The following is a 14,331-nucleotide window of genomic DNA, read 5'->3' on the forward strand; positions in this document are numbered from 1 at the left end:
ACACACACACACACACACACACACACACACACACACACACACACACACACACACACACACCGGAGCGCACAAACAGCTGGACAGCCTGGGTAAAGAACCAGAGGTGTCCTTTCAGTAACTGTTACATTTTATGTTGCTTTTTATATTCTTGGTCTTATATTTAAGTCTTTGTGGAACATAAAATGTCTAAAGCTTATGTTTATGTCATAAAATAAGTACTTACTTAACTTGAAGTTGTTGTTGCTTCTGGTTATTTTAGGCTACTTTTTTTTTATATTAAGTAGGCAGGTGAAGCTCCAAAGATCTCTTTTGCAAGGTTTTCTGCCCCGACTGTCTTAGTTTTTGCTATTTTATGACTTTAAGATAATTTTACAGTGCATATAACTCTTGTACATTTGGTAAAACCTCTCAGTAATGTACTTCAAATGTAGTCACAAACAGAAGAGCCTGATGAGTAACCTACCTTGACGCAGCCAAACATGAATAATTTCTATCATAGCTTCTTTGTATACTTTTCTCCCTCTCAACGCAGCTCTTATCAAAAACTATTCCAAGCTTATTTTTATAATTTATTTGCATTTTGTCACATCAAAATGTAAAAAAAAAAAAAAAACTGTAATGCATTGTACTGGGATTTTATGTGACAGAGCAACAAAGAGTAATAGTTACAAAGTGAAAGGAAATTTTCACATGCAATCCTCAAAGTTCAATTTCCCTCTCAACTAAAAAGATTTGATAACAATGTATATTTTGTGTTTGATTATGACTTACAATCCGAATCCAATCCTTAGATAATGCAGGTTTATGGTTGCAGTATGGCAAAACACGAAGAAGTTCAAGGCTCATGAATACTTTTGCTATGTTTCTACCAGGGGGAAAGTAAAGGTGGTATTTAGATCACGTCATTACCGATTACAAAATCAGGACATGCTAAAAATGCTTCGGTTTTTCTTCTTTTAGGCGATTTATCCTTAACATAAATGTGCATCAGTTTATCTAATAGTATCACAGGAGCCTGCGGTCATTGTCACATCCATCTGAATATAAGCTGTTGCTTTAAAGATCCTCCACGTTCCTGTGAAATGCAACCTGATGCAGCTTCTTACTACTGGCTCTGTTTTATTAATGCAACCACACGCCTTTTAATGTCCACAGAGAATCATGGATAAAAGGAGGGGAGGGGAGTGGGGGCTGTTTCAAGTTTCTTTAGCTTGACAATGGGGGTCCGGTTAAGTTGCATATCCTTATTGTAAAGCTGCGTGCTCACTCATCTACATCAGCTCATTGTTAAACAACATGGAGGCCCGTTTAAGGAGTTGATTTAGACAAACAGCTTTAATTTAGGCTGAATCTTTTGATGGATTTAACTCTTATAGGATCATAGTTTTAACATATCGATTCAGAGCGGAATTAGCTTCAAGGTTAAGTAAATAATACAAATTTCCCCTTGGTAAAAACCAGTCAGAGATTTGGGTTCATTGAGTTTAATCACGACAAACAGAAGTGAGAAGCTTGAAACTCGAAATGTCTTCTTCGTCCGTTTGGACACATCGCCTCCTGTCGCGTCCTTCAAAGCTGAAATGTAAAACTATGTTTTTATTCCTGAAACTCTTAATGAAGCACTCCTTGATTTGTTTTTTTCCTAAAAAAATCTGAATATTTAAACTCATAGCTATTCTGTGTGTTTACTAGAATACTTCAGAAATAAACCTTATATCTTCTGAGCTTAAAATCTCCCCCTTTTATAGCTTATTTTACAGATTCAATGGCGTTGCTCAAGTGGGGAAAACATGTATTACTCACTGAAACAGCGCCATCTTGTGTTGAACAAAACAACTGCTCTATTCCTACCTCTTTCTAAAAAAAAATCAACAAGAACTCGTTTAGTTTTAAGGTGAGCTCAACATTACAGTTCAGTAAAAACAGAGTTCATTTGCCCTTTTACATTTCTTTAATAAGATCCGTGTGGCCAACAACATCTTCCGTGAATGTGCAAAATGAAATCCTTTGGCTGTGAAGCGCTGATTAGAGGCTCCGTTATGTGATAAACTAAAACATTTCGTCCTTGTCCTCTGCACGTTGAAAGCTGGAGTCACTCTCCAGTTCCTCTAAAGAATCGGGGAGCTCGCCTGCCCTCAGCTCCTCCACCTGAGTCACCTCCTCTCCCTCCATCCCGCCTCCCTCCAGGTGATCTCCCTCCTCTCCCACCTCCTCACTTCCGTGCCTCGTTTTCCCTCCCTGGTGTTTCCCCTCCGGCCACTCCCTGCTGTCTCCTTCAGCCCCTTTGACCCAGTCTCCTCCCACGGCGGCTTTGCGTGGGGCCTGTCCGTGGAGCGCAGAAGCTGGAGACGGCGCGCTGGCTGCCGGGAGCTGTAGCGACCCCACAGGACTCAAGGTCGAGTCCGTTTCCTCCTCGCCGTTGGAGACGGGAGCCGCTCGTCGACCTTGCGACGTGTTTGTCCTTAAACGGGTCTTCATTTCTTCTTGCTTCATCTAAAAGACGATGGGAGGAACAGATCTTTATGTGAGCGAGAAATGAGACGAGAGAACTTGTCCGTGTTTTTTTTTTTTTTTTTTTTTTAAACCACGAATTTTAACGTAATTTATGAAACAGGGTTGTGGTTGTATTGGAGCACATGACATTAACATTGATCCAAACACTCCACCTTGCGTCTCTCCTCAACCAGCCTCATTTTTTCATCAAACTCTTCTCTGCTGTGGCTTTGAACCTTTTTGTCCTTCAGTGACTCCAACCTGGCAGGAAGTCTTCTTGTGACACGTCTGGATTCGTCCTAAAAAGACAAATATTAACATTTTCACTGTAATTACTTTTGCTGCAACGACTGAAATGCAGTTTACCGGTTTATTTCAAACGCCGTGCCTCCCAGGATATGTTACTGCGTTTAAAGTGTTGTCGCTGACAAAAGTTTTGATGCATTCAGGAACAACGGCATTATGTCAAACTCTAGTTTCTAAGGTTTTGTGAATAAAGTCAAGTCTTCACAGGCTATTTTGCACCTCGGATGTGTGATTTCTAAATTGTATTAACTCAAAATTTACTGGCCATCATTCAATTTATTTTTATTTTATCCTGCAGAATTGATGCTGATTATAAAGTTGGACCTGTTGATAGACATGGTGAAGGTTACAGGTAATTGGAATAAAAGCAGGAAAAATGTAACTTTTGAAGTAAGCCTGTGACATACTGGTTAAGTTTAGCATAAAAAATATATCACCGTGAAATAACAAAAGACAAATATGAAGCACTTAAAATTTAAGTTTATGATTATTTTTAACACCTTATTAATTAATTACAACATGTCTGATGAGACATGAAACACTTCTTACCTCCTGTTAAAAGGAATTTAATATTAAATAAGTTATTTTAAGAGACTATATGAAACACTAATGTATAAGTTTAACAATGGTTCTGTTTTGAAGTTTGACTGAAATTTGAGGTAAATTTAAGATGTTTCTGCTTTCGTTTGTATTTTAAAGGGGTGTTCACTGAACTCAGTTGAAACTCTTTGGGACAATAAAAGTCTAGAAATATCATCTGATATCAAACGAGTAGGAAACTCTTAAAACTGACCAAAGTTTAAGCTCAAGACATATCAAGGATAAATTCCAGTTCTAACATTGAAACAGGTAGTAATTGCTGTTTTACGCCAGAGGAAGTGAGGCTCCCACCATGATGCAGTAGGCAGCTCCACTGTCTTTCTCCCGTATTTGTCCCACTGGGATGATGCCCTGATTCCACAGCTCTTCCAGTATCTCCATGGACTTTTGACGCCCCTGTACTGTTGCGTCACCCTGCAGTAAGTCCGGCTCGGCATCTGAAGTAAAATCAATTCGAAATGTAATTTGTTTTCCTCCTCCATGCAACATGACGAGGATTTTTTTTTTTTTTAGCTTGTTTGCAACTGAAGCTCACCATTTGGTGCTACACATTCCCTGAGGCTCTCCGACGGTAGAGGAGGGATTTTGTTTGGTAATCCTCCAGGTAACACCAGATGGTCTCTGTTTTCCATCATGACCCCGCTGTCCGTTGTGCCCTTTGACCTGGCTGAGTCGCCACGTCCGCCGGATTTAGGTCCTGCTTCATCCTGACACAAAAGGAGAAACGGAGAGAAAATTACGACTCAGGACTTTACAAAGTTATCATTATACTTTCTGAAAGTTTTTACTGATGCTGTCATGAAGCAATGAAAGTGTTAAGATGAATAAAGATCAGAAAGTCTTTTATTAGTCCCGCAAGTGGGAAATTTAAGTGGACAGAAATAAAAAGTAACATAAATTAAAAACAACAGAATAAAGAACAGTACAGTGTAGAAAGAACACCATATAAGCAAAACTAGAACTATAGGTACAAATATATCAATATTAATACACACACACACACACACACACACACACACACACACACACACACATACATATATATATATATATATATATATATATATGTAAATTAGATGTGTATATGTAATTGTAAACACCGAAAAATAAATAATTTACACATATAAATGTGCATAACTCAACTGAAACAAGAGGAATTAATTTCAACAGAAACAAGTGAATTCAAACACCATTAATCAATCAAAAAAATATAATATAATAAAAGGTGAGCCAATGACGCTTTTTTAGACAACAAAAGCAAAGTCAGAGTAATTACGTTTGTTTTTTTTATTTATTTTTAGTTTAATCAACTTATCAGATTTTACAGTGTAAGTTGGGCGACATTTAAGTGAGCGCAGCCTTTTTTTTTTCTTCTTTTTTTCCCACTCCAACAGCTGGTACCTAACAACTCAACTCAAACGACTGACAGTTTCAGACACCTCTGCAGGTAAATAGCGCCTACTTTCCCCAGAGTTTGAGCCGCATAAAGCAGGTGGAAACACCGAGCATACCTCGTCCTGGCTCGGTTCCGCCAGCGGGTGAACCACGACGCTAGTGGAGCTTGAACATCCCATCTTTGGCAGGTTCAAAAAGCGGACGGATGAGAAATGCGTCGCGTTTTTTACCCCTCCACTTTGTATACAATTACCAGTCTTGCATACTTTCACACAGTCTCTGTCTCCATGGGCCCGACCCGTTGCTAGGGCCCGTTGCTACAATAAATCTGACCCGGTTGATACCCAGGAACAAACAGAGAGCGGCCAGCGAAAACATCTCTGGAGATAGGTTACACGTAATTACTGCAGGTCAAACCTCTACGGAGGTGAAAAAGATAGGGATCTTTTTTACTGAAAAAAGGTTTTTGCTGGGGGGAAAAAAACTAGTGGAAACAGCATGTTGACATTTGAATGTTGAAAACAAACAAAAACATTCATTTAAAAAAAAAGAAACAAGGTGAAAATGACTACTCGACTACTTACTCGTCAATTTGAAATTTTTTGTTTGTTTGTTTTAAGGGGGAAAAAATAGCAGCTACATTTTGTTTGTATTTGTAAATTAGGAAATATCAGTGCATTTTAAAGATGTTTAAACCTGGATGATAAAAAAAAGACTACCCATTGTGCAAAACTTTGCTTCGGTCACAAATTAACTGTAGACTCTAAATTATTTATTTAATGCATTATCTTGCATTTTTCCAAGTAACAGAAGCAAGCTAAAGCCATAAAAAAATACATAAAAAAATGATTCACTTATATTTGCACATGACTGATGAGTAAATAAAATACAACATGTGAGCATTCTTCACTAATTTGAGAGGCAAGAAGCTCATGCTTTGCTTTTCAACTCTTTTTCCTTGTTTCCTTTTCACATAATCCAAGCAGTGCAGACTTAAAAATGGACACTCAAAGAAAACAAGTTAATATAATATAATAGTGCTAGGCATTTTAATGGCAGTGCCACGTGAATAGCACGATAGGTGGCAGCAGCAGCTGCGTCCACTACTGCATTTCGGGGTGAGGGCTGACGCTCTGCGTGATTCTACAAAGCCTGGGTTTGTTTCCCAGAACCACAGATGTGTCAACGGCCAGCCGGAAGCTCTGGTGCAGGGCCTGGCACTTCCGCGCATTGTCAAGCATTTGAGCGTTTTTCATCAGTTTCTCCTCCACAAAGATCAGATGTTTCTGCGCCACGGCCAGGTTCTGCCTGCGAAGGACGGCAACAGGGGGGGGTCAGTCGGCAGAAAGTCGGGCGGCAGATGGAATAGGTGGGGGAAGGAGGGGAAGAGAACTTACTGGGTGAGCTGCAGCACCGACTGAAGACCAGCAAGCATCTTCACCAGGTCCTGTCTCTCCAGAATGAGAGCGTTATGGGGCTAAAAGAAAGGCGAGAATATAACCCGGTTATGATTTGTTTCAGCTGTAACGAAAACAAGGAAAAAAAAAAAAAAATCAAATAACACAACTACAACCCTCAGGTTGCAGCACCTACATTGTCCAGACAGAGCTCAAATCGGGGTCTCTGGTTGAGGATTTCCAGAAGGTGGGTGATCTGGTGCAGCCTGGACTCACAGTTCTGAATATGCTGGAGCAGTCTCTGTATGTCTTTGTTCAGATCAGAAATCTCTTGCAGGATCTGGAGGTTACAGACAACATCAACAAGGAGTTGAATGACCGAGTTTGAGAAGCTGTGAGATCGTGTGAAAAGTTGCAGCGTGCCGACCTTCTGTCTCTCTAAGTTCAGTGCATCCTGGAGCTTGGTCAGCTCCTGGATCTTCCTCCTGAGAGCTTCTGCAGTGCTGTTGCGTTGGCGCTCCTGGGCATCTTTCATCTGCGATCGTCGGAAAGAAGACAGGCATTAACATGTGTCACTGACCCTAGTACAGCAATCATTTTGGTTATTTTAAGGAAAAATTTCCCAGGATAATAAAATGCGACACTTATCAAAGCAATTTCTGACTGGTAATGGCAATAAAGTGAATATGATTCTCATTAATGTCACATATTGTGTGGAGAAATGTTAATTTACAGTTAGCATAATTGTTAACATTTATTGAAACTGATTGCCTGCCACAGACTCCAAAGTAGTCGCCCTGTTTTAAGGACTAAAATGGACTGAGAACGTGGCGATGTGCAAACTTGGGATTGCCTGAGGACTTCTCACGTGGTCGAGGAAAATGTTTCTTTCACAGAGGTGTTATGGTGGTCAAAGGGGACAGAAACAGAGCTATCTGAGCTCAACGACATGAGGTATGTTGGGAACAGTCACCTATAAAGCATGGTGATGGCGCATCATGCATGTGGGACAGTTTTGGTGTATGTCTAATCAACAATTAAGAACGGGAAATTTTGACTCAACATGATAATGATCAGAAACAAGCAGCAGGACCAAGTATGATGAGAAAAGGCTTTTTTCTAAATCCTGGGCACAACTATAATACATCTTTTTTGTGTCTCTGCAACTTTCTAAAGAACATTTATCTCAAGATTATCGAGGATGTGTGTCTATATTTCAGCCTTTGTGCATAAATGCATAGATGAAAATGATTGAATATATAAACGTTACCGTCCTTCCTCCCTTAAAAAAAACAAAAAGAGTAAGACATTTCTGGCTATGATACATGCACGTAAACTCCTGTCAGTAGCTGTAGATGTGACTTGCTCTTACGTTGGCCAGGAGGAACATCAGGTTTGCCCTGCAGGCGGACGAGTCCTTCAGCAGGTTTTCAGCTGTCAGCTTCAGGTTTTGGCAGTGAGACAGCCACGTCTCATAGCTCACATGGTTTGGTTTGATTGAGGGAGCAGGTATGTGAGAGCATGGGGTGTCCACCTCAAAGGTGATACATTTGGTGGTGAGTTTGATGGCTTCAACCTTGTCTTGAAAATCATGCATCAGCCGAGAACGGACCGCCTTCAGAGCGCTGCAGCAGGAAAACAGAGGTTAAGGTTAGTCTTCCTACTGAGGCGCGCCAGTCTGATTAACTCGGGCTTTTCTTTTTATGTCTGACCTTAGCTTGTCGAGTAGCATGAAGATCTGCTTCTGCAGCGCCTCTCTGCTCTCGTTGGTAATCTGCTCCTCTTTCTTCACCTTGAGGAAGACCGGGTCCTGTCTCATACCCTCCGAGCACAGGCTGCTGCTGAGAGCCACGCAGTCACTCATAAGCTGACTGTACAGCTGTCTCTCTTTGAGACAGTGCTCTGCCGTGTCTTTCGCCTGAGGGCACAGTCAGTTTTACAAAATAGTCCACCTTTGTTCTCTGAGAGTTTGGTTGCTGATGCAGGTACCTGCTCCACACAGATGATTTCTCTTTCTATCCGCCGGATTAATTCATAAATATGGGCCTGCCAATGGCTGATCTCCATGTGGCGGGATGTGAAATGCCCCATGGTGTTACGAACAGACAAAGGAACCTTCAATGATAAAACGGAAATACACCTGAAATCAAGAAACCTCCAACAAAAATTATGACCAGATGAAAGACAAGCTGCAGTGTCCCAATTATTTAGTTAAATGGAGGCATTTCAATTTATGCTATCCACCAAAACATCCCAAAATTTAGTGGTTTGGCTCAGCAGTTGGACCTTACCCGAGCAATATTATTGCTATGCAGGGTGAAGAAGATTTCATTCAGCTTCACATAGTGGTCCTTCTCAGGTCGTGGTTTGTTGTATGACAGACTTATACCGTCAGCCAAGGCAGGGAGTGTCAGTTTACCTTCTGATTCCTGCAGGCAATCCATCTTTGGATTATTTTTCCTGTGACATAAAAAAAAGCAAAAAATGCACCAAAAATAATTTAGATTTACCTGAAATACTGATAACAGAAAATGGTGAATTTGATTAAAATTTTTCATATTTGATCTGTGAAAAGTAACACTAAACACTCTTACTTACCACATTGTTTTGGTTGTCTGCAAAAGTTGAATTTTTGAATATCAGTTCAGTTGGAAACAAAAGTGTTGGGGCAGCAACGAGCCTATTTGCAATGAGTAGTGCACGGAAGTCTCAAACGTTTTCCATGGATACACAGTTAAATGTCAACAAAGTTAAAAACAAGTAGTGGTATCCAAGATTATGGGCCATTTTCAGAACAAATTAAACAATAACAACTTGAATTCTGTAAAGAACTACTACAGCAAAAATGATTGCATTAGTTAAACCTGCCTAGCGAAATAAATGCGGCCAATATTTAGCAGAAAATGAAAATGAAATTATAGTCTGTAGTCACAGTTTTGCCAAAAGAAACTTGATCTAGCAAAAGTGTCACTTATGTTTCAGCTAAAAAGGATATACTAGCTAAAGCTCAAGCTTGTGCCCCACATCTTTGTTTACAAGCTAAACAAAGATGTTTAACTTTTACTTTAACGACTTAAACAAGATAGAATGCAATTAAAATTAATAACATTAGTAATATAATATGAATGAGACTTGAACTCAACATGTAAAAATTCCACAGGCCCTAGAAAAACTGGAATATATATATTTTTTCATATGACTGACTGTCCATGTATGCTACCTATACATCAAACAAGCAACGTCTCTGCTTTGCGAGACGTGCAGTTATATTGTAAGATATTAATATATCCTCAAAAAACAGTCTCTGATAATATTGCAAAGAAACACATATTTTTAACTTTATTTTAAAGGAACTGGCACTCACAATATGGCGGCAACGTTGACGTACAACAAGACAATTTTAGTCTAATTCTATTGGTCGATGAGTTAAATACATCCGGTTGCTGATAGCGGAAGTGTTTAACTCGGGAGACCACTCGGATTTTAGCTACAAAATTCAGCAAATTATTCTAATTCGCGGTAAATTGTGCCGTTCTAGAAACACCTACCAACTTATCGGTTGCTTTTACTGCTGGCATGTCGGAATAAGGTATGTGTGACGTAGATTTTCAAAGTTATTTGCCCATTTTGGTTTGTCGCGCTTTCGCTACATTAGGCCGTAATGGCTGCAAATCAATAGTATTTTGATGGGATACAATAGAAACCATGATGTTTACACACTGCTTGTAAAAACTCAGTTTTTTCCCCCCTGATATAGTAAAATGAAACAGTGATCGTCAGCACCTCATAAAAGAATCAGTTATGATCTTATTAAACCATTGGTGTATTTAAATTTGCTTTGAAATCAACAAAAGAATAGTTTCTTTTGAGGAAATTAAACGTGAGGAATTTGATAGAGGAGACTACATTTGATTTCAGTCAAACTGTACTGGATAAATATCCCAATTAAGGTCAGATAAGTTTTGAAATTATGCGTCATAGTTGAAAAAGGTAATATTTTAACAGGGCTATATTCTACTTTTTATGCTCCCATTAAATAATTATGATTATTATCACTCACTGTATAAAAAAATAAAACATTTTTCCATCAAACTACTTCTTGTTTAGATCAGTTAGTATAAACACAATTATTTATTTATATTTTTATAGTACAGGATTTTTCTTTCTTTTTTTTTTTTTTTTTTTTTTACTTCCAGTACATTTCATTGGCATTTGGAAGAATTTCCTTTTAAACTGCATCACTTGAATCAAGTATTTTGGGTATTCCTCCACAGGCTTCTCAAAAAGTTGTGATCAGGGTTTCATAAAGCACGCGCCAAAACAATGACATTGTTCTTGTTAATAACTAATTTGGCTGCATTCTCAGGGTAAATTTCCACTTAGGAGACACATTTGTGCCTGAATTTTAACTTACTGCCTGATGTCTTGAGATTTTCCTTCAGTATTTCCAAACAATTTTCTTACTTCATGATAGTTTCTGAAGTGCATCAGTCTCTACTGCAGCAAAACGCTTCCCACCACAAAACACTCGTGCTGCACAGTCGGGATGGTTTTCTCAGGCTTTCAAGTTTGTCTTTATCCCCTCAAATGTAGAACGGTTCAAATTATGAATTAAAACTTCAATTTAGTTTCATCAGACAACAGGACATTTCTCCAAAAATTAAGCTCTTTCCCCCCCTAGTTCATTCAGAAACACATTCATCTTTTGGACACAGAAAGATGAACCAGACAGGTTTAACTTCAGACAGTAAAAAACAAGGTCTATATATCTTTTTAACCAATGCATGCAAACTTCTGGTTTCAACTGTAATTGTTTATAGTCATACTAGTGTACACAAACTTCTTGATTTAACAAAAAATAAAAAAATGTAAAAATCCTCTTATTATTCTTGCATTTTGTAAATAGAAATAATTCTGGGTAAGCTAATTCAAAGATTAAATATTTGATTTGATTTAATCTCAAAGAACGTGTTGCGGTGCATCCAATTCGATGTTTTTAGCTGCAAAACAGAATAAAGATGCTGATTTATAATTACGTTTGCCCTCTATTTTCAGAAAGCTGCGATGGACGCATCACCTTTCTACGGCGTCCCGCCAATCGAGAGCGACGACAGCTGCCTCAGCGACAGCGTCAGCGTCAGCGACGAGGACAATGGAGCAACAGAACCAAGTGACGACAGCACCGCCGACGAAGACCCTGACTGGACTGACGACGCAGCCGCGTGCACCAGCGCTGCTACCACAAGAAGGGTGTCAGCCGCCGCTTCGACAAAATGGCAGGAGGTCGTGTGGGACTCGGTTCAGCAGCAGAGCTCTGCAAAACACTATCCCGTCTGGCAGGGCACGCTTCCAGATGCGGATGAAACCAGAGAGCCCGTTCAGTACTTCCGAGACTTTTTCGACGCTGAGCTTTTGGAAACAATTTCGAAACAAAGTAATCTGTATTGTGCACAAGAAAGTCCCAACAGTGCCCTTAAGTTGGACCCCAGCGAGCTGGAGCAGTTTATCGGCACCGTCATGTATATCAGTGTTATACACTTGCCAAGGTTACGAATGTACTGGTCCAACGATTGTCGAATACGGCAGGTGGCGGATGTGGTCTCCCGAGACCGATTTGAAGAAATTACAAAATTCCTTCACTTCAACGACAACAACAACATGGCGGCGAACAGCAAGGACAAGCTCTTCAAAATCAGGCCAATTGTTGATTCCCTTCTGCACAAATTTCAGGCTATTCCTCAAGACCAAATGTTGTTCATTGGTGAACAAATTGTCCCTTTCAAAGGGAGATCCTCTCTAAAGCAATACATGCCCAAGAAGCCTCACCGATGGGGATATAAAATCTACGTGCTTTGTGACACAAAAGGCCTGGTGCACTCGTTTGACATATTTACCGGCAGAACCGCTCCTGAACGCGGAGAACCCGACATTGGACCGACTGGAAACATTGTGCTGAAGCTCGCACAAGCCGTCCAGCGGGCCGACGATCACCTGCTCTACTTTGACCACTGCTTCTCCTCCTTGGATTTGCTCGCTGCTCTTGCGAATAAGGGGATTCCAGCGCTTGGGACGGTGCAGCTGAACCAACTGCAAGGGTGCTGCTTCAGCACCAACTCCGACATGAAGAAAAAGGGAAGAGGGACGTTCGAAGAGAAAAAGGTCGTCTTCGACGGTGCAGAAATGAGGGCAGTCAAATGGTTTGACAGCAAGGGGGTGATCGTTGCCAGCAATTTCCCCGGTGCTCAGTCTATCTCCAGAGTGAAACGATGGGACAAAAAGTTGAAACACAACGTCTTTGTGACATGCCCGAGCATCATTAGCCTGTACCACAAGTTCTTGGGAGGCGTCCACGCGCTCAACGCACAAATTGCGTCGTGTCGCATCCAGGTCAGGTCAAAGAAGTACTACCACAGGTTCTTTTTTCACTTTGTCGACATGGTGGTTGTGAACAGCTGGCTGTTGTATCAACGGGACTGTGATTCTCTGGACGTTCCAAAAAAGGAGCGGAAGGACTTGCTGGCTTTCAGAACATCGGTGGCGCAAGCGCTCTGCATGCAGTTCAATGAGAACTCCAGCGTGAAGAGGGAGCCGCCGTCACCTGACGGGGAAAGGGAATTGCAAAAGAAGAAATTTCGAGGTCCAACTCGGGCTCTTCCAACCATGGAGGTCCGGTCGGACGCCGTGGGTCACTGGCCAATGACGGACAGCGAGCGGCAGCGCTGCAAGTTCAATAAATGCAAGGGCCAGAGTGTCTACAAATGCTCAAAGTGCGGCGTTCACCTGTGCCTCAACAAGCACAATAACTGCTTCATAGAATTTCACAAGTAACAATAGCTTCTTACTGCAGATGAAGAGACGGCCAGACCATCTCCTTTGATATTTTCTGCCCGTGGTTTAATTACGACATGTCATCCAGTTCCTGATGGGGTACAGATCATGATTCTTCCAGCACCATGTTTGACTGAATGAAGTCTTGGCTTTCCCTATTTTCATCTGGGCTTTTTTTTTTTTTAGCAAAACCAGAAGAAATCTGTCAGATAAAAACTCATTTCCAACAACATTTGAAAAGTTATTCAATTATGCATTGCGACTAAATTTGTATCCGTTCTATTGATCCAAATCGATCTTCGCTGTTTGGTGTCTGCTTAAAAACAAAATTATGATTTCCAGCAAAATGTGCAGTTGGTGATTTTGAGAAGCTGCATAATATTAAAAGAAATTGACAGTTAAAAATGACTTAAAACGTCAACCGTGTCTACATATGGCTATGGAAGCCGTTATGTTGTATTTGATTGGAAATGTTAAAAAAAAATGAGCCTAGTGGGCATCAATTTGTGTTTGAGTAACCCCGCGACAATGAAGGTGCTTTCTGACAGTTTAGGATCACAGTGCGGAGTTGTAAAATGAGATGTTTTCCAATGTTATTTTTAAAATAAATATCTAAAATGCGTCATGATTTTGAGCTCAATCAGCATGTTCTCTTGTTTTTTCCATTTTGAAGAGAAGCTAACATCTTAGTACTGCAGAAAAAAAAAACTCCACACCTGGCCACATTTATTTTGTATTTTTATTGATGTAATTATCCATGGTTTTAATTTTATCACTCATCCAGTAATAATCATGGCTTTAAAATAAACTGACGTCCCTATCATCCAAAGTCACCCTCCTCCATTTAAACACGCAATAGAAAAATATATACTTAATACTTTGTACAATACTGGTTTTGGTCCAAACAAAAGTGGATCAGAAAAGCCAATATACCTTTTACTCAAAAAGGTTCTCCAATTTGCATTTAAGCTCCTTTTAAATGGATTCGGGCAACTTTGAATATAGGAATTTTACATAATAAATTCTAAAGACAAAAATGCTGAATGCAGAGTCTGTAACACAAAATTCAACTTCACAGATTAAAAAAAATATCACTATTTACAGGCTTTTATAATATTCAAAGGCCAATTAAGAGAGAGAGAGAGGGTGAGGCAGACAGAGAGGTGTAAAGGGAAAGTTTCAGGAATCAGGAGGAGGAAGGGCGGGATCTCGAGAGACGAGAGGGCACAGAAAGCAGAGTCGTGGAGCGAACCAGAGCAAATCAAACATGTAACAAGAATTTTCAAACTACGCATTTACAAAGTCCTAAAGA

General features: G+C 40.1%; 3 protein-coding genes across 3 annotated transcripts; 1 reads left to right on the forward strand and 2 right to left on the reverse strand.

Moving 5' to 3' along the window:
- Positions 1-1,932: 1,932 nt before the first annotated feature.
- stmnd1 (stathmin domain containing 1) lies at positions 1,933-5,289 on the reverse strand. Its single transcript, XM_008422002.1, has 5 exons — positions 4,911-5,289; positions 3,935-4,106; positions 3,691-3,836; positions 2,667-2,792; positions 1,933-2,493 (listed from the first exon to the last, which is right to left on the reverse strand). The coding sequence occupies exons 1-5, from the start codon at positions 4,971-4,973 to the stop codon at positions 2,050-2,052; spliced, it is 951 nt and encodes a 316-aa protein (XP_008420224.1). The 5' UTR covers positions 4,974-5,289; the 3' UTR covers positions 1,933-2,049.
- A 530-nt stretch (positions 5,290-5,819) lies between these two features.
- Positions 5,820-8,899, reverse strand: LOC103472386 (tektin-4-like). The gene is made up of 9 exons (XM_008422003.1): positions 8,790-8,899; positions 8,483-8,651; positions 8,181-8,306; positions 7,904-8,109; positions 7,564-7,816; positions 6,619-6,726; positions 6,388-6,531; positions 6,192-6,271; positions 5,820-6,102 (listed from the first exon to the last, which is right to left on the reverse strand). Exons 1-9 carry the CDS (start codon positions 8,792-8,794, stop codon positions 5,898-5,900), a joined length of 1,296 nt encoding a protein of 431 aa, XP_008420225.1. The 5' UTR covers positions 8,795-8,899; the 3' UTR covers positions 5,820-5,897.
- A 722-nt stretch (positions 8,900-9,621) lies between these two features.
- LOC103472387 (piggyBac transposable element-derived protein 2-like) lies at positions 9,622-14,316 on the forward strand. The gene is made up of 2 exons (XM_008422004.2): positions 9,622-9,780; positions 11,247-14,316. The coding sequence occupies exon 2, from the start codon at positions 11,256-11,258 to the stop codon at positions 13,017-13,019; it is 1,764 nt and encodes a 587-aa protein (XP_008420226.1). The 5' UTR covers positions 9,622-9,780; positions 11,247-11,255; the 3' UTR covers positions 13,020-14,316.
- Positions 14,317-14,331: the final 15 nt, after the last annotated feature.

The sequence above is a fragment of the Poecilia reticulata genome, linkage group LG11 (genome assembly GCF_000633615.1).
Source record: "Poecilia reticulata strain Guanapo linkage group LG11, Guppy_female_1.0+MT, whole genome shotgun sequence".
Classification (NCBI taxonomy): Eukaryota; Metazoa; Chordata; class Actinopteri; order Cyprinodontiformes; family Poeciliidae; genus Poecilia; species Poecilia reticulata.